This window comes from Vicugna pacos, chromosome 6 (assembly GCF_048564905.1).
Source record: "Vicugna pacos chromosome 6, VicPac4, whole genome shotgun sequence".
In the NCBI taxonomy this organism is placed as follows: domain Eukaryota; kingdom Metazoa; phylum Chordata; class Mammalia; order Artiodactyla; family Camelidae; genus Vicugna; species Vicugna pacos.
The window spans coordinates 66,531,520-66,556,006 of NC_132992.1; the positions used below are offsets into that span (position 1 = coordinate 66,531,520).

The 24,487-nt window shown below is 47.0% G+C and overlaps 1 protein-coding gene and 1 long non-coding RNA gene across 13 annotated transcripts in view; one reads left to right on the forward strand and one right to left on the reverse strand.

Moving 5' to 3' along the window:
* Positions 1-24,487, forward strand: part of RAD51B (RAD51 paralog B) — a 582,927-nt gene that overhangs the window by 511,462 nt on the left and 46,978 nt on the right. The window contains exon 11 of one of the 12 annotated variants that reach the window (XR_012073703.1): positions 14,541-14,637. The exons of 7 other annotated variants lie outside the window; for them this stretch is intronic. Coding sequence is in view for 3 of the 5 variants with exons in the window: in XM_072963284.1 (XP_072819385.1) it covers positions 102-205 (104 nt within the window). In the remaining 2 variants the exon portion in view is untranslated. Of the gene's footprint in view, positions 1-101; positions 221-2,563; positions 3,021-14,540; positions 14,740-24,487 lie in introns of those variants that run through there. 4 more of the 12 variants (XR_012073704.1, XM_072963285.1, XM_031679158.2 and 1 more) reach the window with 4 other exon arrangements.
* On the reverse strand, positions 3,659-7,582 carry LOC140696960 (uncharacterized). The gene is made up of 3 exons (XR_012073705.1): positions 7,388-7,582; positions 5,565-6,815; positions 3,659-4,910 (listed from the first exon to the last, which is right to left on the reverse strand). It is a non-coding gene; the product is annotated as an uncharacterized lncRNA (long non-coding RNA).

Below are 24,487 nucleotides of genomic sequence, written 5' to 3' on the forward strand. Positions count from 1 at the left end.
CAGGAGTTGTATGGAATAGAGGTTTGGTGGGAGGAAAGGGCAAACCCCTTCTTTAAGGCTATTAACCAGAAGTTACACACATTATTTCTTCCAATCCACAGATACATGGAAAGAAAAGCTGGAAAGTGTAGTTGCTAATCTGGGTGGTCATATGCCCAGCTCAACTTTGGGGAGTTCCATCATCCTAAGAGAGAAGGGAAGATGACTATTCGGAGATACATCTTTTTCAGAGGAGCCCAGTTGCAGACAGCTGGCCCCAGGGTACAATGGTACAGACCCTCGGGCTGGGCTAATGTTGAAATGCAACATAAATATTGTATGTTTAAAATGCTGTCAGGACCTTCTTTGGTAAAGTCCAAAGCAGAGAAGTGGAGTATCACATTCAGTAATGCCACCAATGATCTGCATCCCAAACAGAACCCAAAACAACCTCTGTCAAGCAGAAACTTCAGTATGTGTTTTGCTGTTGTGCACTGTGCGAGGAAGATCCTTGAACAAGGGCTGCCGGTGCCTATAGCACAAGGCAGGGTATGGATTTGGTTCCAAAGTCATAGACTAAACACATTTTTTTTTCCAAAATTTTTTGTTTCCTGGCTCCATTTTTTTTTTTTTAAACATGGAACGAAATATTAGTTGGAATAAGGTTATAGAGAAAAACCTTATTCCAAGGCCTGGACTACAGTTAGCCTACAGCCACACTCCTCTTAGAACCGGGAAGCCATTTGGCTATCTTTGCATAGCTAACAATCTGCATTTGTGAAAATGCCCAGGTAATAATACCAAAAGATGTTAAATCAATTCAGGTTGTTGATTTTCTTTGAAAAGCTCTTCCAAAAGGACTTGGAGTTCTCTCTGGAATGTGACTTAAGCTCCATTTCAGTGAGTTCAGTTAAGCAGGTATTTCTTGAACTTCTATTGCTTGTGAATCATGGTGCTCAGGGGATATAGGCTGGAAAAAATAGAAGTCCCCCACCCCCTTTTTTTTTAGTAGCTCAAAAACAAAGTAAGTTTCATCAAAAGCAAACTGTCACACCTACTATCAAGGTTCAAACAATGGAATTTGAAAGGATAGAGGAAATTGACTCATTCCATCTAGGATGACTGAGGAAGGTCCCTGAGAGTGCATGGGACTCAAACTGGATGTCAGCTCCCGAATACTGACAAAAACGCATTCCATTATCTCTTGACAGAGGCCAGTTTCTTTAGCTGTTTGAGGATAGATTTGGGCACGCTAGGGAATGCTGATTAGTGCCATGTGACTAATGTTGAATCATGCTGACTAATATGTCCTAAATGGATTGATTCAACAATAAAGGGGACATTGAGGATCAAGAGTTCAGATCCTGAATTTTATCATGTGATGAAGCGTAAGTCACTTATCCTCAGTACTTCATTTTTTGGTCAATTAAAATGTGCTCCTGATGAGAATCCAACAAATCACCTTGACTAGAAAGTGCTTTACAGACCTCAGGGATAACAGAAATGCTTAACGACAATTCCCAGGACAGGCTTATGCAACCTTGGGTTATTCATAGTACGTGCAGCACCAGACCATCCATCACATGCTGCGCCCTGGCCATGTGAAACTTCTATTTCCTCACACATGCCATGAGAACTGACAAACAGTGCACTGCACTCACAAAAACTGACAAACAGAGGAGCTTTTGAAAAATCTTCCTATCTACCTACTGGGGCGTCTGTGTTTTTCTGCAACAAATGTCGCCACAGAACTAAGAGCTTGCCTTGCACGCACAGCTCTTTCTCTTTTGACATCTCCCCAGCTAGACTGCTTGAGAACCTGGCCTTCCGTGTCCAGATGTTTACTGAATTCTGAAGGCCCCCCAAAGGGCCCAAGTTCTTTTGTTGCCATCCAAATCACTTCCCACAGAGACTGACCGATGTCCTGAAGGAGGACTTCAATAGGGAGGATAAATGGAGGCAGATGAAGACATGACCCCCTGAGGCTCACCCACGTCCACGCTAACAAAGGGTCTGAGGCACAACCTTGTAAGGAGCATTTTGGTCAGCAGCGTCCCCTTGAGAGGCCAAGTCTCCCCCACAGGGCTGCTTTCAATGGCTACCGTTGCATCCGAAGGGCTGGGCGTTTGTTAAGGGCTGGGGTGTGCTAGGTGTTGCACAAAACATCTAAATCATGGCCCCCGGTCTTTGTGAGGGCTTCCTGACTACAGATGGCAGCTGGCTTTCTCAGGGGAAACCTGGGGGTGGTGGAGGAAGCTGAAGAGGGGCTCCTGCATCTCTGGATGACCTCTTCCCACCCAGTCCAGAAAGGCTTCCCTTTGTCTGTAGCTGTCGGCAGTCCAGCCAGGGCTGTGAGGCCCTAGCCCACACCTGTGCTGGGTTTCTGGGTGTCTCTGGTTCGCCAGTCCACGGGCTCCCTGGGTAATAGGTATGTGTATAAGAGGACTGCCGTCAGAAGGAGAGTCGTATTTAGGCTTCTGGTGAAAAGTTAGTGCATTTCATGACAGCCACGGGGTTTTTTTGTTTTTTTGTTTTTTCCAAACATTCTTTCCCTCCCTCTCTCTCTTTCTCTTTATCCCTTTAGACCGACAGAGGCCTTAGGGATGCCATGACCTTTGTCTAGAGCTGATGGGGGCGTGATCTGTGAGATGAAACAGGACCACGCTGTTTGGAAGAAGGAAACGGAAGCCAACATAATGGGGATTAATTAGTTGATTGCTGTTGAGATGGTAACCGATTTGTGCCCCCCACCCCTCCCACCATTGAGCCAGCCATCTCAGACCTAGCAGGGAAGGTGAAGATGAAGAAGCCTTTGTTCAGGTCTCTAGATGCGTGGGGCTGAGGGCTGTGCCGCCGTGGGATGTCAGCAGCCATAATAATAATAATTTGCACTTATATAGCACCTTTCAACCAGGCACCTCAAAGCAGTTTAACCACATTAATTAATTAAAGCCTACAATCCCCCTGGGGAGAGGAGGAGGATGACTAACAGGATTTGTAATTACAGGAGGGAACATTTCCTAACAAAGTATTGTCCACCAAATAAAAAGAGGAGGTGTAAAGGAATTGGGGTCTCCAAAGAGTAACTGATTCAGAAATGAAATCATGGAAAGATGGGGGACGCTGGGGGCGGGCATGGGCGTGGGGGCCTGCTCTTGTGCCAGAGGGAGGTCAGTGGGCTCAGAATTCACTGACGGGTTCGGATCCAATTGAGAAGCCGAACATGTATGGTATTAGTGGCATTTGGAAGGTCATTAGTGGTACAACTATTGTGGTGTAAATTCGAGTTTCACTGGTATATTGTGTATGGCCCTGTAGAACAAAGAGTGAGATTCATGCAGTATTTAATAAAGGATGAAATGATTTCTTTAGATTTAAAGCCCAAGGCTGGGCCAGTCAATTAGCAAATAAATCAATTGGTGACCCATAGGATAATTTAGTTTCCAGCAGAACACCCAGCCTACCCCTCCTGCTGCCAGGAGGTTTCCAACCGAAGATTCAAGGCTGGGTTTAATGCAAGGCCTGGAGGCTTCAGCCCCTTCAAAGCTAGGCATCAAGTCTTCCCATCCTTCGGCACCGGGACCTCCTTTATCCAAGTTGTAAGTGACCCTCAAGCTGTCCTCTAGAGAATTGCTTTGTACCTGCTCCCCCTTCAGAGGTTTTTAAATTCCTTGGAGGCTAGAATCAAGTCTTATTTTATCTCGTGTCTACTATCGGTGCCCAACCAAGTGCTGTGCACCACGTAAGTACCGATCGGTGAAGAATGGTTGAATGGCAAAGTCCTTTAGCAACTCAGTATTTGTGGAGCACAGACCAAATACTAAGGCAAAGCTCAAAAAAATAAGCTATATGTATTACACGGAATGGGAAAGACTCATGTACTCCTACCTATAATATCAAGCAGAATAAAATTAAGTTGACATTATAGTTGTCTGCCCAAGCCACATGCTGCAAGGGCCTTTAAAAGGAGGAACATTTCATTCAGCTGGAGTGAATCAGGGAAGGTATTCCTGGAGAGCAAACAATCCTCTGGGCATTGGAGGACGAGAAAGATTTTGATGGACCTGGAAGGGGTGGGGGATACAGTTTCCAGACTGCGGTTGTCTCCCTCAGAGTGAGGTGCCTTTTGAGAGCTTGTGGTCTTCAATGGAACATTTGTGAAAACCAAGCTGAGTTTTTGCAGTTGATTAAATGTCCATTTCATATGAATTCTTGACTACGAATTGGCTGATTTTACCCAGCAAGGGACTATTCAAGAAGTTGAGAAAAATATTTTGTTCTCTGTAATGATGCATTTGGTCTCTCTCCACTTTCCCTGTCCACCAAGAAAGAAAAGCTAAGCAGTTAAAACAGGGCACGCAGGGGTGTCTGAGAAAGGTACAAAGAAAACATATCCCAGTCCCAAATGTGAAAGATTAAATGGCTTCTTACTTGAGACCTTTTTTTTTTTTTTTTTAAACCCAGGAAACAGTAAGACAAATCAGTCCCTGCTCCAGGGCCCACCAGGCCTTTCACCACAAGCCATGCTGCTGGGACAGGACCCAGGCACTGTCTTTGTATTGTGTCAACATTTAGTGTCGCTGGTGTATCTCACACACACTGTACATACATCAGCTTATCTGGTCCTCCTCGCAGTCTCACAAGGTAGGACTCTGTATCAGTTCTTCACAGATGAGGAACGAGGCAAGGAAAGTTCAGTCTCTCGCTAGAAAGTGATAGAATGTGGATTTAAACCCAGGCAGCCATGCTCCTTCCTCTCTCCCCCTCACCCCTATAGTACTTCTGTTCATGTGTATCACAGCCTCTTGGTCATCCTCACTCAGCTGCTCAGCACAATACTATACACATATTAGGAGCTCAGCGAATATTTTCCAAATAGAAGAATCATCAGAGCAGATGCTGGTGGTCTGATCTTCCAGTGGGAGAAGTGGCTGCAGACAATATAATAGAGACGCCATCACTGCCTTCTTTTCTTTTCACCATTATTAAAAATTAGGAGACACACACAGGAAAGGCGCCCCAGGGAATGTTCACAAGAAGGAAAACACAGGCGGCATTCATGAGCTGAAAATTGGCCAAACTGATACCACCCATGAAATGCTAGTGAGGTGTCTTGTATTGTGAATTACTTTTATTGAATTTGGATGTGATGCAGTGATTTCTTTCTTCAGTGTGTGTGTGTACCTGTACATATATATGGCAAAGTCCAGCGTTTGTCTCCCTAATTGTACTGGCATCCTAGTTACTCTGTTGATGTGCTGCAGTCCTGGTGACGATTCAGAAGTATGTGCTCCCTATCAGCCGACGGAGTGAGCACCTCTGGATTAACCCAGAAGGGCTCAACTCTGTGCTTTTGGTGTCTTTTAGTTGTATGTTGTAAGCAAAGAGACTGCTCAGAGACAGGATTGAAGAAGTTTGTCTGGCAGAAGCAGAATTGCCAAATGAGAATTCTGGAGGTGGGCAATGAGGATTAAGTAATGGAGGCAAGAGGAAGCACAGAATATCAGACTCCAACATAAAAATCATGGTCTTAGAACCACTTGGGAATGTCATTTTTTCCCAAGCTCTGGACTTAATGTCATTACCATCACTTTTCTCCTGTGGCTGTGAAAGGACTTTCTTTATTCCACTACAGAATTCACCAGAGGCTGCTTTTGTTTAAATGGAAGGAAGCAGTCCATCACACTTCTCAGATGAATATTCCCAGTGCAAAAGAAAGCACATGGCCTGCGTCTCTGAATTTCAGTGAGGGCGGGACTCACATGCAGCGCAAGTTCTCTTGAACTCCAACCAGAACTGGAAGGAGAGAAGGCTAATAAAGAGTGGGCATAAGTCAGGACAGATTTGATTTTGCTGCCTAAGCAAATGAGCCCCTGAAGTCTCAGTGACTTAAAGCCAGGTCTCTGTATGTCTGAGAGCCCCTCTGGGAGGCTGTCCTCTGTGTGATGATTCAATACTTCATTTTAGGATCAGCATGTTCTTCTTTACTTGCCGTCGTAGTAGGGGGAGAGAGAGAGAGAGGTTGTGGATTGGCAATTAAGTGCTTCTTCCAAGAAATGACACACATCACACTTCCCATGGCCAAGCAGTCACGCATCCACTCCCAAGTCCAAGGAGTTGGGACCGCCCCCCCACCCCGCCTCGGAATTGGGAAGGGAAGGAGAACTGTGTATTGGTGAACACTTGTAATGTCTGCTCCATACTGCCAGACCCAGTCAGCTGGCAGACATCTCCTTTCACGTCCACCCCCCATACCTTTCGCTCAGATTACTGGGCACTTATCAAAGACTTATGAGGTAGTGTGGAGGGCTGAAGACCAAATCGTTTTGCAGCCCATTTTAGTCCACAGGCAACCTTTTGGAAAAAGTGGACTAGCCAGGGAAAACCAGTTCACTCTGGGCACTTTTCCCTTGAAGCTATCAGATACTCATAGCTCTGGGAAAGGACAGTGGGTGAAAGGGAGCCATGGCCTGATTTCAATAACACATCTAAGGTGGAACAACTCACTTTAAGTTGCCCAGAAAAGACTTCTGGAAATGTGCCCTTCTGCCTCCACTCTCTCCCTTGTTACCAGACATGATTCAAATTCCCTCTAAGACGTTTTCAGAAAGCAGCTTTCCCAGCAGCAGAGAGAAAAGAAGAAGAAAAAACTTTCCCTTATTATTCTTCCAATAATGAATTCCTGCTCGGAGCGGGCCGCTTCCATGTGTTTTCAGTCAAGCGCTGATGGCAGCCTTGCCGGGGGACATTTCCAGGAGGCTGTGGACATAATGGATGAGGTCTCGTATTGACAGGAGCTACTCTCGGTTTTCCTTCCAGCTTAGCCCTCCTGAGCCCTGAAATCAGACATGAGAAATGACTCACAAGATCCTGCTTGTGCACCAGCATGGCTGCCACACCTCTCTGCTCCTTTTAACTAGGTCAGAAGTCATGGTGTTAAAGCTTCCCTCTGCGAGATTTGTAGACCTGGATCTCAGTAACTTAAAAGGGACTTAACTTTCTCTGACCAGACCAATTCTTTATAGATGCCAAGATCTCTCTTCAGGACTGAAGCATAGTCTTGGTCTGCCCTGACATCATAAGAACAAAGGGAGAAATTAGGTCACACGATTTCCTGCCTAACACCTGATCTCAAGTACCCAAGATGCTTCCAAGTAGGCAGCAGTGGTAGGTCACGTTTGCTAAGGGGACCAGCCTACTCATTCTCCCCAAAGCAAATGTCTTTGGATGATAATTCAATTTCAACTTACCTACACAGAACTTGTGCAGACTGCTACTTACAGTTGGGCCCTTACCATTGAGAAGAATGTCAGTTACCTCGGGTAAAAGGGGACAGGTGTTGATAAGGATACAGGTGGTCTGGAATTGGAAAGCCTTAAGGAGCCAAGACAACCCTGGGGTTCATTACCTTCGAGTCCCTGCTTCTCTCCGCAAGTCGTCCAAGGCTCTTCTCTCTCCCAGCAGACATGCCCTATGCACTATAATTCTGTTCACTCAGAGCTTCAGCTCGCCCGTGGCTCATCCTGGGCTCTTGAGCTTCTGTCTCTATACCTCAGCTTTTCAACTGCAAGCCCATCGGCTTTCTTCCTGGGTATTTCCTAATTAAAATTCCTAAGAGAGAATATGATTGGAGTGGGTTCGTCGTATTGTTTTGTCTCAGATAACATCATTGGTCGCTAGCCAGCCAGTTGGTTGTGGGCTGAGGAAGGAGCTGATAGGATGACTGCTCAAGCTACAGCAGGCATGGGCAAGGGCGCTTCCCTTAGGGGCCCTGAGAGGTGAGACCAGGATGGCGAGCTCCAGTGCACTTTTTGCTCCTCAGCCAGATTGATGCACACATCCTCACGCTGTCTCTTGCTGCTTCTTCCCCTGCTCATCACTGTAGACCTGGCCCCCCGTTACTGCTCATCTCCAAGCCCCTGACTCCAGTGTCCCACTTCTCACCCTGTTAAAGTACCCAGTCACCAAGGTACATGACTAGTGAGTGGGAAGGAAGACATCTTAATATGTATTCGAGAATATAAGGAAGATTGGGGAAGGTGTGATATAGAAGGAGGAATGGAAATACAATCCTCCCTTAGCTAAAGAAAATCTTCCTTCCACCAGGACCAAGTACCTTTCCTCTTTCTCCCAATCCACCACAGCAGGTTCCCTTTCCCCAAGACATCACCAGAAGCAAGAGAAACTTCCACTGAGGAACCCTGACCAAGCAAGCAGGGAAGGTATTCTAGCTCCACTAATCCCCAAGACCTTCTTCTCACCCCTGTGAGGATTCCTAGTCCCCAACCCAGACCCGTGCCTTTCCCTGGCCCCCACTCTCAGGCTTCAGGAAGCCTCTGGATCCTTGAAGAACAAGGTCCAAACAACCTACTTTCAAACTGAAGTTTAGAATACAAGCAAAAGACTGTGATTAGATAGGGTCTTTGCCAACTGTGTTCTCCCAAGATGTGCAAAGCTCTTCATTAGCAGTGTTCACAAATCGTGTTGTTTTTGGAGGACTGGTCATATATGGTGTTGCGCTATTGCAACTGAGTCAGAGAAATTGTGCTTTGTCTGAATTCACACATCACCCAGAGGACTAGGGGGGAGACTGAATTATGATACTGAGCTTAGCCTCTTACTCATCAAAGACCACTGCCTTTATACCTCATCAGACGGTAAAAGCCCAACCCAAACCATCCACATTCAAATTTCAGGATTTCTGTATTCCTTTCAGTGAATACGAGGCGAGAAATGCATTAAAGGCAAATCTAAACAACCCCGTATTTTCGTGCCCTTTCCTGAGCTGTGAGTGTGTCGGTGGTGATTAAATCATTGGTCAACCCTTACCCTGTGACTGATGCTTTTATCTACTGACTGTTTCCCTAGGAGCCGGAGACGGCAGAGAAGGCCGTTCTGATGGTGTTTCTAATCCTGCTGCTGTGGGATTCTAGAGCCAGTTCCTCTGGACCACTTCCAGATCTCTGCTCATTCTGCTTAGAATCTGGGGTAGAAGCCTCTTACCCCTGGCTGTCCCCTGGGATCTGAGAACCCATCTGGGGTTTGTCTGATCTCTCCCTCCAACACCACATCCCTCCTCCACAGTTATTACCACTATAACAGCTTGAAAGTTGATGCAAAGATGGAGCAGAAGCCAGTTTGGCTTTCTCCCAGTTTTCTAAGCCCCTCTGGGGTTAATCAGCAACCACATGTCTTTGTGTTAATAACGTAAGCCTCTCTAACTAGAACACCTGGAGGAAACCCATAGGAAGGCTTATGACAAAGACAATTTTGCAGTAATTATTTTGACCATCACTTTCTTTGAGCTGGACTCAGGCTCTCCAGACAAACACAGCTTACTAAGCCCAAGCAACTAGCAACCTGTAACTCTTAATGTTCCTTAAGCCACCTTGAGTTTTGCTAATACTTTTGATGCCCACATCTCAGCTCCAAAGTCACCTCATGCTGTGGACTTCAGGCGACATCTCCCCATTTCAGGTTTAGCAAAATATCCTGAGTGCATCTCACTGATAGAATTCTTTGGTGCCATCTTCCCAGCCCTTTCCCCACCCTCCCAGACCATCTGACAGTGGTATTCACACCTCTGGAGAAATAGCAGACCTTAACTGGGACTGCTTACCACTTCTCTTAGTAACTAACCTAAATGCCCTTAGGTGTTAGGTGATTCCCTGCACAGAGGAGAGGAGTCAGGAGCCGGGGAGGTGGAAAGAGTATGCAGGAGACACATGGAAAACTATTCACTGCTCTACTTGTCTGATAAGGCTTCCGTAACAGAATACTAGAGAGGAGCTTAAACAACAGAAATTTATTTTCTTCTACTTCTGGAAGCTAGAAGTCCAAGATCGAGGTGCTGGCAGCTTTGGTTTCTCCTGAGACATCTCTCCTTGGCTTCCAGATGGACTCCTTCATGCTGTGTCCTCACATGGTCTTTCCTTTGTGTGCAGTCCTAGTGTCTTTGCCTCTTCTTGTAAGGACACCAGTCTTATTGGATGAGGGTCCTTCTCTTATGACCTCATTTAACTTTATTATCTCCTTTTAAAGGCCCTATCTCCTTATACAGTCATAGTAGGGATAAGGGCTTCAATATATGAATTTGGAGGTAGGGGACACAATTCAGTCCGTAACGCCTGCCACGGTGCTGTTTCCCTCAGTCATCGTCATCTTCCATCCTCGGATGGTGCTCATCTAATCCTGAGTGGGAGCAAAGTAGATATTAGTCAAGAAATGGCAGGTGTGACTCTGTGCAGTCAATCTGAGAATGGCTAAGCTAGATAGGGCACCGGAGACAGAGTAAAAAGATGGATGGGTGGAGAGCTACATGAAGGCATGGCTGGCTGGATAGACAGATAGATGAATAAATGACTTAGTGTGTTGATAGCACCAGGGCAGACGTTACCTCTTATCAGCCCTACTTCTTTGGAGCTGTAGTTTTTTACAGCAGGGTTTGCAAAATCAAATGCTCATACTAAACAGGTAGCAGAATGGCAAAAAGAGGCCAGGTGCAATTATAGGGGATAGTGAGGACTGTGACAAATTGGAAAGAGCGTGCCCTGTCTAAAGGGGCAGCGTGTACCCAGCTCCAGCCAATTGTTACTTCGTGGAATGCGAGCAAAGTAATGTTGCCAGAACTTCTGATTTTTTCAAGGGAAGCCAGAAATCTCTATTTTCAGATGAAATTTTTCTTTAAATAAGTCTTTAAGTTATAGTAACTAATTCCAAAAATTATAAAATACCGTGTAAGCCAAATAAACACAGTTATAGTCTGAATGAACTCTGGAGGCTGCCAGATTTCCACTCTTGGAACACTAGGAAGACATCTGTAATGTCATCACATGAGGACGTAGGTGTTGAAGAGCTCAGGGTCACAAGTACACTGCCAGGTTCATATTCCAGCCCACCACTTGAGCTTTGTAATCTTGGGCGAGTAATACATGTAACTTAGAGCTGTTATAAGGATGAAATTAGTTAACACACGGAGATGCCTAGAACGATGCCTGCTGCCTAGTAAGAAAGCAAAAACGGAGCCAGTATTATTAGGTAGTATCTCTAAACCTCTTAGTTTCCTCATCTGTAAAATGGGGACATTTTTCTTACCTGTCCCCCGAGGGAAAAGAAAAATATGCAGGACAGGGCTTGCAAAAGTGTGCGCATTGCTAAGAAATACATCATGCACCACTCTTGTTACTCTGCCTGTAGACGAGGCTCAGCCTTGCCCCATGCAGGCACGGGAATCCCGAGCATGAGGAGGACAGTGGTGACTAGAGCTGGTCCTTTTGTGTCCAAAGGTCACTTGGCTGTATTGCTGTTCTTAGAATTTGCTAAGTTTTTATTTTATTAGGAAAGTTTTAAATATTCAGAAAAGTAGAGGAAGCAATATAATGAGCGCCCACGTAGCCTTATCTAGATTTAATCATTGTTAACATTCATCTTGGTGAGTGTTCCTGGCAGAGATGTAGGAATGGAATGTAGGAAAGACAGGCTGTAAGGAAATGAGGATGGACTGAGGCTTAGTGGTACTGACTGGGAGAGCTGAGAGCTTTAACTACTCAGAGTTCAGAAACGCCTCGCTTTTGCAAGAATGCAAGACCCAATCAGATGTAGGTGGTTCCCTTTTGGATAGGACCCCAAAGAAGAGGTTTTAGTGCAGGATGATTTGTTATAGATGATAACATTAGTACCATTTCAACGAAAGTGGCATTATAAGCTGACACAGAAATTTCTCTTGTTATGTTTTCAACTATTGTTATTTTTAAGGTTTTAATTTTTTTGCAAAGAGAATGTGCTCATGGATTGCTCGTGCCATTGAAAATTAAGAATGTCTAAAGAGACTTTCAGTGTGGAAATGTCTCTGTCATAAAAAAATTCAGGAAATGAAACTGGTGGATCTGTGAGAAGCCCAGTAAAATCACGGCAGTAAAAAGAAATGTTGATCACGAAAAATGAAAGGTTTGAGGAGCAGAAACACTCTGATTCAAAGAAAGTATATGCCAATTATAAAAGGCTCTTTTCTGTTGAAGCATTTAAAAGGCTAAGACATATTGCCCCATTTCTCAACATCAGCTATTACCGCATGTAAATGCGAAGCCTTCTCCCCTGGAAAGGATGCCTTACAACGTGAAAGCAACTAAACCCTGCTTTAAAATTCTATTATTCAGACCCTTCATTAATTTAAGCTGACATTCCTCCTCAATTGAGGCAAATCATCAAAGCTTTATTGTATTGAGAACCTTGAATTCAGCAACAAAGAGCATGGGGTTTGGAGGGAAATGGGGGGAGAGGGAGGGCTGAGCGCACTGAGGCCCAAAGAACTGGAGGGGAAGGAGGGGTAGAGGGCTAGAGTCTTGAGAGGCAAGGGGGAGAGAGGAGGAGTTAGAAGAACAGAGGTAAACTGTGGGGTGAGGACGGGGGGTGGTAAATGGAAGGAGAGAGGGACTTAGCCCTTTGCTGTAAAGCTGTCCCTGGAACCTCTATTGTTAATCAGCATGGTAGAAAGCAAAGCCAGCCCGCCACTTTGCCCTCACAGATATTTCTCCAGAGTTAGGATAAGGAGGGAGATAGGGGATAGGGGAAGAGAGAACATTCCCCTTTCTTCCCTCATTCAGGCGCCCCTTGAACCTCCTGCCTGTGGTTCCCTGCCCAAAAGCATCATGTCTGCAGGAAGCCGACAGGCCCCTGGAGCCTGGACCCCCAGCCCGGGTCACCAGCCACATCTGGCCCAGTCGCACCTCCACCCCAGGCTGCCAGCAGGCCCCTCTCTTCCTTTCTGGCGTGATTTACGGCAGGATGTATGATGTGGGATGTACTAGGTGGAACATGTTGGATGCATTGTTGAGGCATCAGGCAAGAAAGGATCTTTGAAATGTGAGGATGTCACCCATCAACTTTTATTAAGCATCTACAATTTATAACCAGAAGAAAGTAAGATTTGTAAGGTGAACTTCAAAGCCTAAGTAAGGGAAAAGTGAGTTTTTCGATGCGTAACTTAATTAAACAAAATACTAATTTCAAAAAGCAAGGTATAGTAGTCCCCCCTTATCCATGGTTATAGTTACCCACGGTCCGCCATGGCCCAAAAGTATTAAATGGAAAATTCCAGAAATAAACAATTTGTAAGTTTTAAATTGCATGCCATTCTGAGTAGCGTGATGAACTCTTGCACAGTCCCTCTACTTCCAGCCCCAGACTCGAATCCCCCTTTGTCCAGCGTATCCATGCTGTGTATGCTACCTGCCCACTAGTCTCTTAGTAACTTTCTGGGTTATCAGATTGACTGTATCACCGTGCTTGTGTTCAAGGAGCCCTTATTTTACTTAATAATCGCCCCAAAGCGCAAGAGTAGTGATGCTGGCAGTTCGGATGTGCCAAAGAAAAGCTGTAAAGTGCTGTTTTCAAGCGAAAGGGTGAAAGTCCTCGACTTAATAAGGAGAGGAAAAAATATACTATATATAGGGTTCAGTACTATCCATGGTTTAGGTACTGAGGGTCTTGAAACGTAGATGCTGCAGATTAGGGGGAATGACTGTAGTCCCAGAGGGTCTTTTCTCTGCACCAAAAAAGTCCTGAAGGACACAAGAAACTCACATGGACACTGTGGAGCAGACAGCTCCTGGTACCCAACAACCTGCCAAGACCAATTCAGGGAGGCTGCAGGACTTGTTTCCAGATGGCCACCTTCCAGCCCTGTGACCTCAATGAACCCCCGTGACCTCCCCAAGTCACAAGTTTCCCAATGTGTAAAATGGGAATAGAAATAATATGTCCAGTCTTTACCCCAAGGGACCCAGGAGGGTGACCCGGTAGATGAATGGACGGTTTTCCAACCATCACTCACAGCCTGAACCTGGGCTACTGCATTGACCCATTCTCTAGTTTTAAGGCAAATTAGATCATGCTATTCCTCTGCTCAGAACTCTGAAGTGACTCCCTTTTCACTCAGACTGAAAGCAAAGTCCATCCCCTGTCCTTAAACCCTGCATGCCTAGCAGCCCCCGCTGCCCCATCTCATGACTCCCGCCTTGCTCACCTGCTGCAGTCACCCAGGTCCCATCCCTTTCCCCACCACCCCCGTCACCAGACACCCTCCCCCTCAGCACCTCTGCGCTTCTGAACCATTTGTTGGACTGCTTTTCCCCGAACAGTCCCATAACTGATGCCCATACCTCCTTCCCCAGATATTAGCCTGACCCCCTCACCACTACGTTTTTGCTAAAATGTCACCTTCTCCATGAGACCTACCCAGTTTAAAAAGCAGCCCGCTCTCCTTGCTCCCATCCTGCGCTACTTCTACTTTCCCTCAGCACTCATCACCGTGCAGCGTAATAAAGAACTCACTGTGTTTACCATTCGCTGTGTGGCTTCCCTGCTATGGTACAATCTTGAGCACAGGCGTCTTTGATTTCCCACTGATGTGCCCTAAGCACCTTGAACAGTGTCAGGCACACCAAGGACCCTTGATAAATAGCTTGGATCTTTTTCAGAGGTCTAGGATTTAAAACGGGTCAAAGAAGGGCTACTCCAATTGAAGGGAGCAAGAGCTCAAATTCTGCCCCCTATCCTTGCAGGCTCTCCCTGGAAGAACTCTTGCTCTGACCAGGAAGTTTGAGAACAGCTGGTGTTTTCCTTCTACGTAAAAGCAGTGTTGAAGATACAAAGTGCTGTGTAAGGGCAGGCCCAAAGGCCTGGCACAGTGGTTGGTACAAGCAGGTGCCTGGTTGGTAGAGCTTATAAAGAGGTTGAAGTAGGGTAGGGGGGACAAGGATCCCAGGACTGGATCTTTGCTGTCGTTCAGGTCTAAGCTTAACCCTGACCACTCAGCCAAGCCTTACCTGTCTATGCTTTCTTTGTTCCATACAGCGTAACTGTAATGCTTTTAGACTGGAGAATTGGAAGGATGTTCGCTGATAGTTACCATATGCTGGGCAGTGTCTGCACTCAGCTCAGTATATAAGCGACCTCACGAAACTGTCATCCCTCCCACCACTGCCTCTGCGGTACCTCGTACCAGACCAGGCACATATAGGGGGCTCAATAAATACTTATTTCCCTACAACCCTCTGGGGAAGGTACTGTTAACTCCGTCTTACAAGTGAGGGACCGCTTGTAGCTTTAGGCAGCCTGCTTCATGTCATCCAATTAGTGAGCAGCAGAGCAAGGATTTCAGTTCTCCTCCAGCAAGCTCCAGTCACACTGCTTCTGAGACAGAACTGGGGTTAGACGATCCCTCCAGGCTCCCTCAGGCAGGCCTGTCTCCTGGCTGCCCCGGGAGGTGAGGGGAGAGGTCTTCTTTTCTCCTTAGCTTTCTCTTCTCCACCTGGGCTCACAATTCCCTTTGTACAGTGAGCTCACCTTGGGGGTCTCCTGCCATTTCTTGATTAATGGGTTTGCCTTTCTCACCCTCCCTGGCTGAGTAACCCCAGAGTTAGCAGTGGTTCGCGTGGAATCATAAGTCAGATTCTGAAAGACATTGCAAGTCTGTGCTCAAAATCTCCCTAGATTTCAAATTCTTCTTGAGTGTCATTTGTTTGTGAGTAGAAGGATGGATTTCAAGTCTCTCCCTTTAAGAAAAAGCTGGATAGTATCTGCTGGATTCCTCCTGCCACCTCCGAAGACATCACCCTACTTAGTGCATTTCATGAAGCTAGAATTCCCCCCAAGGACCCCACACCCAGTTTCCACTCTGACCACTAAGGAAAAGCTCCAATCATGTCATCTCTTTACGTAAACAGAAATCATTTATACCTGGCGTGTTCACTGCGTTCTCCATATACCCACTCTTTGCTGAGTTTTTCTTTCCCAACCATTGCTGACGTGTAGCATGCCAGCTATTAGTAAAAGGCTAGAGTAGTTCTTCATTTGTGTGGGACTGTCCTGTGTCCTGGAGGACATTTGTCCTTCCTGTCTCATCCACAAAATGCCAGGTGTATCCCCCAGTAACTGTAAGAACCAGATGTGCCTGCAGGCAATATTCCAAGTACTCCTAGTCGAAGGCACCAGTGATTGTATCTCTGAAAGATGGTGCACCAGAGGCAGATACCACTAGGTTCTGCCATTGATGAGGGAGTCTGTGTAACCCCAGGGGCACCTCCTCTCCCCATGTAAGTTGCTTCCTACCCTTGGTCTTTTTTTCTTTTTTTTTTGAAGTATAGACAATGTTGTATCAAGTTCTGGTGTAAAGCACAATACTTCAGTTATATAGGAACATACATATATTCATTTTCATACCCTTTTTCACCATAAGTTACTACAAGATATTGAATATACAATATATAAACTTGTTGTTTATCTATTTTATATATATTAGTATCTGCAAATCTCGAACTCCCAATTTATGCCTTCCCACCTACTCCCCCCGTAACCATAAGTTTGTTTTCTATGTCTGTGAGTCTGTTTCTGTTTTGTAAATAAGTTCATTTGTCTTTTTTTTTAGATTCCATATATAAGTGTTATCATATGGTATTTTTCTTTCTCTTTCTGGCTTATTTCACTTGGAATGACAATCTCCAACTCTATCTATGTTGCTGCAAATGGCATTATTTTATTATTTTTTATGGCTGAGTAGTATTCCATTGTATGAATATACCACAGCTTCTTTATCCAGTCATCTGTCAATGGACATTAAGGTTGTTTCCATCTATCCTTGGTCTTGATGAACATTTCTTTTCATCTCTGATTTCCTCTGTATAAAAACATAGGCAGTGGGAAGGAGAGAAGAAAATACTGAAAATTTCCCTGGACCTATATCCTTCTAAGAAGGATCCCGTTCTCTGGAATGACTTTGAACTCTTTTTCAAGTTAATGATTGAGAGAGTTTACTAGATGTAAGTTACCATGCCCAGCAATCAGAGTCTAGGATAAAAGAGAGAAACAGGGACAGAAACAAATGGATTCATTAGGACCCAAATATTGGGCTGCAGCCCGTGGGGCTTCCCCACTTGGACCCCCACATCAGTCCTGACTTGCTTGTGGATCCCTGAGTATCACTCCTCTCCTGCCCACAGGGCATGACGAGTTCTCTCTAATTTCTAAAAGTATCAAAAGTCTCTGCAAGGTGAATGGCCAGAATCGGGATCTTCTAGTAGAGCAGGGATTCTGTAAACTCCCTAGACCCTGGAAAAGTGTGACTATCTATCAAGAGCCATCCGGAGAGGCTGTCAGATGAACCAGCATGTCTGTTCTTCTTGCCCTGCTTCTTGTTTCTCTGGGGCACGATTCACACATGCCAGCGCCCCAGCTCACGGGCCGTCTAGTCCAGCCCTGCATCCCGCCCGCCCATCTTGCTGGGGCAGTCCTCTGTGCAGAACTCAGCACATCCTGTTTGTTCAGTCCCCTTTGTCTCCCACTGGAGCAATAGGGAGAGAGGATTCCTCTGAGCCCCTTTGCTGTGAGCTTTGAAATCAGATCCTGGCACACCTGATTACACTCAATAGCTGGAAATGGTAAGGATGTCCGATGGACAGCAGGCTCTTGTTTTAAGCTCTGCACACCAGGAAGGCAGGGGCTGGGTCTCCTCCTTGGGGCTGCACTGGAGGGGGCAGGATGCTCCTGCAGGAAAAGCAAACAGTGTAACTGAAGGGAAATTCACTTGAAAAAGAACTCAGAGCACGACCATCAAGCAGCATATAAACTGTCCCCGAGGACACAAAGTGGAGCTTAGGTTCACTCCTCTCTCCTCATACATCCTTGGCTGGGAAATATTCAATTCCAGTAACCATCTGCTCAAGGGCCAGGAAGGTCAAACCTCTGTGTCCTTCCTTTTCTGTACAAGTGTTGCCACTGAGACCTTGGCAAAGGGAATAAAAACATAGCGACTTACATGCCACACAGTGGGAAGCTCAGCAGGCATTGGAACATTAAAGGGCAGCTCTTGTGCTTCCAGGAGCTCCTCAGCTTCCATGCACTGCAAGCTTTCCAACAGAGATGCTCCCCTAATGCACTAGTCCAGTGGCTTGAAAAGTCATTAGGAAAACTTCACACATACAAAAAGGCATAAAGAGCAACCTTGACCCACACCCAGCTTAAGAAAGGAAATCTTACTGATCCAGTTAAAGCCTCCAGTGCCCTCCCTGAACCCACCTTCCTCCCTACCTCCCCAGCAGTAACCTCTCAGCCATTCCGGGCATTTCGTTATACCCTGTACATTCCAGTGATGTGCGCAGCCCTCTTTGGGGTAATCACTTAACCCTTCGGAGCCTCACCGATTTCATCTCCATAAAGGGGCAATTGAGAGGATTAAAGAAAATGATTTATGATAAATATTTGGCTGTTAAAAGTCAGCAGAAAGAATTGGGTTAAATGCAAGGCCCTTCCTAGCCTGGCCCTGGACTTGCCTGGACAGCCTCCCCTCCTCTCTGCAGCCCTCCCCAGCCTTCCACATGCCATGTTCCCCAGACAGGCCACTTGCTTTCATGGCCAGCATGGTGAGCTTACCTGCCTGAAACGCTCATCCCCTGTTTCAATCTTCCTTCACTTAAGGCTTAGATGTCAGCAACTCTGGGAAGCCTTTGCCATCACCCCAGGCAATGATTCCTGGTGCTCCCACGGCACTCTGCCTCAGTCTGAGCACTTGCAGTGTGCCCACCCCACTCTCTCACTGAGCTGGACTAGCCCACTGCCTGCTGGCCCAGGGCAGGCCCATGCTGAGTGTGTGAGTGCATGAGTGAATGAGTGACAGTTCAGGCATCAGACTTATGACTTTCTATCCAGTTTAACACGAAGTCCCCATGCCCCCAGTACTTCTTATAGGCAATTTTCTCCTCTAAGTTCCAAATCTTCTCTGTTCTGGAAGCACAGAACTAAAAGATCTCTTCGTATTTCTCAAAGGTGGAGCAAATATAATTGGAAACATGGACTTTCTACCTTCATAATTTCAACAGTTTCAAAAAGAACCCTGGACTGGTTTTGTGGAGGCCTTAAACATATTTTTAGCATGTTTTTAGTGTCTTGCCACTTGTGTTCTGTTTCTTCTTACAAGCCTGTAGAAATTCTTAAAGACAGAGAAATGTACAAACCCATTCATCTTGCTTAGAAAATCCACTCTACCGTCACAAACCCAAACTCTGGAAAATGACAACCTGGCTATTAGTGTGTTCTCACCCACACCCATTGTTTTCTGCTGGAATGTTTGGTTGCCACTGGGTAGACTCAGCTTTAGTCATGGAGTTTTAGAGGCTATGTCTCAGAAGTGGGATCAAGAGCAAGCCTGACAGTAATCTGCACCATAAGCCGATTCGGCACCCTGGCGTAGAAAATGGGCACACAGGTCTGCCCAGGAGGGAAATATGCCTGGAACACAAAGGTCAGTTTAGAGGGGGTTAACTTTTTTTTCATTTTTATTTTTTATCAAGGTGAAATTTACACAGCATAACCATTTTTAAGTGAACAAGTAAGTACATTCACAGTGTTGTGTGCAACTACCACCTCTATCTGGTTCCCAAACATTTTCATCACCCTGAAAGGAAACCCCCTACCCATGAGGCAGTGCTCCCCAAGTACCCTTCTTCTCACCTCTTAGAAACCACCAACCTGCGTTCTGTCTCTCTGGATTTACCTATTTCCAATATTTCATATGTATAGAATCTTACAGGGTGTGAACTTTTGGGTCTGGCTCCTTTCACTAGCATGTTTTTGAGATTCATCCACATTATAGTGGGCATCAGTATTTCCTTCCTTTTTATGGCTGAGTAGTACCCCACTGTATGGACATACCACCTTTTGTTTAACCATTCATCCACTGAATGACATTTGGGCTGTTTCCACCTTTTTGCTATTATGAATAGTGCTGCTATGAATGTCTGTGTACATGTATTTATTTGAATACCTGTTTTCAACTCTTTGGGGTTTACACCTAGGAGTAGAATTGCTGGATCATGTAGTGATTCTGTATTTAACTTTTTCAGGAACTGTCACACTGTTTTCCATAGTGGCTGAACCCTTTTACATTCCCACCTGTAATGTGCATGCACAGGTCAGATGTTATCCTTCTGAGGCTCACATTCTAAGGTGGCACAAGGCCCTTCTAGATCTAAAGGGCCATTTTCCATGTACATAGAATTGACAGTCTATATGTGAAGATACAAATTTTGCACAAACACGACGACAGGGAGAGGGGAGAAAGTGGAGTCCTCTGTAGAGCTGAAGTTGAAGGATGGTTTAGAAACTAGTGGACTTTAACCATCTTCTTGCCCGATTCTCCTTAGCTAAGCAAGGAACCACACTGAAGAATTTCATTGTCTATCATGTCTTCTTTCCAGTTTGTCTTCACTCCTACTTTATTCTCAAGACTGTAGGGTTGCAGTGAGTGACTTTTCCATCCTTGGCCAGATTCCAGTAAACATGTGGGGCTCTGTTAGCACATGATCCGGCATTTAGAGGCCCCCATTTGTGAATGCTGAATGCTGAAAGCAACACATGCCACTCATCAACATCTGCAAGCCAGAAATAGGAGGGACACCTTTAAAGAGAAAGCTGCAAAAGCAAAGTTATTAATAGTAGCTGTTGAGGAGAAAGGCAAGGCCATCAGAGCCCTGCTGAGTTGGACTCTTCAGAGGGAAAGGGCACAGGACTGATTTCTTTCTTGAAACCGCCTACAAGGAGCCAAAGTCTAGGTTAAATCTACATATCAGTATTTTTGATTGGAAGAAAAAAATACTCTTGTATTATAATCTTCCTTTCCTTCCTTCAGTCTGGCAGCTGAAGTCTCAGCAGTCTAGGGAGAAGGCCTTCCTGAGAGGGGCCGGGAAGCCTCTGGGACAATGCTCTTTCCATTAGACACAGATTTTTATGGTTGAACGAGGGTCTGAAAGAAGACGTGGAACAGAGGGTTGGGGAGCAAGGCCAGAGGAGGCCTCTGAGAAAGGGGGTGGGTCTCCCGGGTGCTCTTGGTGAGTGTGGGGCCTCAGGAGGCTGGCAAGGAGAGAATGGGAAGGGTCTGAGCACTGGGAGAATGAGTTCCTCCTGTGGGGCTTGGCAGGAAGGAGACTCACCATTTGGAAGTAGGTCTTCACAGCTCATCCATAAGCCTCAGAGGCACAAATCACTTGGAAAGCCCAATGTATCTGGCTAAGAACAGGAGGCGCAGCTTTGTACTGAGCCCTGTCCCTGGACGCAGGGACATGGCAGTTTTTCACAGGGCAGGAGGAACTTGTCCTCACTACCGGCCGGTAAATAGAGAATGAGCAGCCAGATTATCTTTTGAGATGGACCACACTCCCTTTGGGGAGCCATGTGGAGAACCAGTGATGTCAGCCTGGAGGGGAGCGAGCCTCCTCCCCAACCCTGGGTAAGAGCTCTTGTCTTAGTCCAATGGACCATTTTGCAGGGTTAATGTGTGTGGTGGGCTGAATGGTGCCCCCCCAATATGTCTACACCCTAATCTCTGGAACCTGTGACTGTGAACTTTAGAAAAAAGGTCTTTGCAGATCTAATTAAGTGAAGGATCTTAAGATGAGATCATCCTGGATTACCCAGGTGGGCTCTAAATCCAATAACAAGTATCCTTTTAAGAGGGGAGAGACACGAAGAAGAGCAGACCATGTGACCATGGAGGCAGAGGCTGGAGTGATGCTGTCACAAGCCAAGAAACTTCTGGAGCCGCCGGAAGCTGGGCAGAGGCCAGGACATATCATCCCCTAGAGCCTTCAGGGGGCCCACAGCCCTGCCGACACCTTGATTTTGGATGTCTGGCCTCCACAACTGTGAAAGAATGAATTTTTGTTGTTTAAGCCACCAGGCTTGTGATACGATGTGGCAGCAGCCCTGGGAGCTAACACAGAGGTGCACAGAGAGGGGAAGGGACTGGAGAGCGGGAGAATCTGGAGGTCTAGAAAACCAAGTTCAGGCTAGATTTGCTGCTGGCGTCTTGGGTGAACTTTGTGAACTTCGTGCACCGAGTCTTTTTCCGCCTGTGTTCCTCATGTGCTTGCTCCTCAGGACTGAGAGTGGGGCTCCTGGCTCACTCAGGATCCGAGGAGGTCAGATCAGACATTCCTACCTGTTTAAATGGTGGTAACAGTAATGATCACGCTCTTTCTAGAACGTTTAACATGTGCTAGATGCGTTTACCTACATTCTGTCATTTGATCCTCAGAATAATCTTACAAGGTTAGTATTTGCATCCTCACCTTACGGATGAGGAAACTGAGTTTCTTAGAGGGCCTGTAGCCTGTTCAGCGTCAATCAGCGAATGAGCCCAGGACTCCCTATGCTGGATCCACTGCATTACAAAAGGCTTAAGCCCCACAAAGACAGTAGGTCCAGAGTCCCACAGTGTCCCACAGGGCCCAGCTGGATGATGAAACAGGATTTGTTTATTTTCTGAATATTAGCAACACTGGCATTACAGTTGGTGTGGATTGAGATTACGGTTGCTGAGAGGACCTGGTTAGACCCTGCGAACAACAAAACATCCACATTTGGGGAAAATCTAGTCACACCTGAGACCGATCAAGGTCCTCTCAGCTCCATGGCCCCCTGAAGCTTTCTCCTCTCTCACCACGTTGGAGGAAGAGAGAAAACCCCCACCGAAGTAGCCCCTGCCGTATAAAAGCTGGACAGTCCGCAAAGAAGACACATCCGAGTAGCTCCCCTCCGCAGCCAGGACCAAGAAGGGAGGAAACTGGCTGAGAGAAGGGCTCTGGAAAGGCCTGTCCTGAGCAGCCTGGCACATCTGGGGCCCCCTCTTGTCCAGCTGGACGCAGGCTCTGAGTCCCTGTGCCTTTCACTGGGTCCTCATCAGAGTTTTAGGAGATCTGGGCTGACCCCCACTGGCCGGGGCTTTGGCTGGGCCGTGGCTAACATGGCAGCTGCTACCCCATCCTTCCAGTGTTCCGTGTTGGAGACAGACCTGGAGCAGGGAGACGACCCAAGGACCTGCCAGATTTCCTCCCATGCAGACCTCTGGGCGAGATAAAGTCAGGCAAGGCTGTGCCCCGGGACAGCAACATAATAAATTCCCTCTGGCCTCCTCCCGGGCTCATTGTTCTATGGCAGGAGTTGTTTTGAGTACGATCAAAAGGAAGGAAGAGCACTGTGCTATCAGGCTGGGGAAGAAGGATGCTCTCCTGACCGCTCCTGTTGCCCTTGGCCACCCTCACGTTAAATATGAGGAAACTGAAGGGCAATGTGCAGCCTAACCCCGTCCGCCTGGCGAAGCACGTGGCCCTCTGGGGAGGCAGCACCCCCATCCCAACCTGCTGGCAGGCGCCATGGTGGTCCAGCCCAGGTCCCTTCACCCAGGCCAGGGCGCTGGGAGGTCCGAGCGCGGGGCAGCAGCAGTCCGGGGTGGGAGCCTGAAGCGGGCCCTGGAGTGGCTGCATGAGCTGTTGTGTACCCCCTGGGCTGAGAACTGAGGCTGTGAAGCCACAACCCTTGGAAATAATAGGCCAGAAAAGGAACTTCCCGAGTTTGGCTGGCCTAGTGCCTGCGGCTCAAGACAGTGAATAGCTCAAGTTCTTGGGAAATGTAGTTGACTTCAGGGTTTGCAGCCTTTCGTTGCTCTGCCCAGGTTCATGGGGGTGGTGTGCGCCGTGGGGCCCCGTGGCTGGATTCCTGCAGGGAACTGGAGCAGAAAGCATCGCCTTCTTTCAGCCCCGGACTGCTGAGGCAGGAAGGGCGGAGCTGAGGGTTCCTCCTGACAGACTCGCAGGCTCAGGGAGTCCTTTGCCTCCCAGACATCTGCCCTGCCCGATGCCCTGAGTCTGATTCAGCAGGTGCCTGGCAGCAGCGGCCCGGTCACCTTTGTCTGGGCTGGAGGCCGTTTCTGAGCCATCAAAGGAGCCTCAGTGGTAGGGGATGTCAATGTGCTTCCTCAACCAGAAAGGTGGTTTGAGTTCGGCCAGAGTGGCCCAAGCAAACAGGCAAAAGCCTATCAATGGAAAGATGGGGGCTGCTGGGAGATCACACGACAACAAAATGAGAACCATTATCAGTCTCGTCCCAGCCCGAAGGAGGGAGAGCCTTTGAAGCCACAGACAGGCTGAACAGAACTTTCCACCTGAGAGACGCTGGAGATGGGAGGTCAGGCTGCCTTCAGCCCCCACAAAACCTGATCAAAGCCCGAGGCAGAAGGGAGGGGCCCGCAGCTGCAGCCCCGCTCCCCCGCCCAGGGCCACCCAGGGCTTTCCGTAGACAAGTGGGCTGCCTTTGCAGGGGCCTGTGGGAAAACCCAGCGCAGATGCACAGTGCAGCCAAGGCCCCAAGCACTGCTGGGAGAGGGGAAAGTCAACCCCTCAGTGGTCCTGAAAAGAAGAGGAAGGGAATCAAAGCACACAGAAAATGCAAAGACCACCCACCTGATGAGCGCCTACCTTTCGGAAACAAATAACTGCTGGCTTCCCGGGCCCACTTCTAAAAGGATAAACAGGCTGAACACGCCACCTCAGAGCTCCGTGCACCAGGGGATTTGTGGGAATCCTGGCTCCTTCTCAGCATCAAAAGCTTAATTTAAAGTGTGTTGGCCTCTGCAGTGCCTATTCGAGGGTTTCTTTGCATCCACTCTCCTCCCTGGCAACCT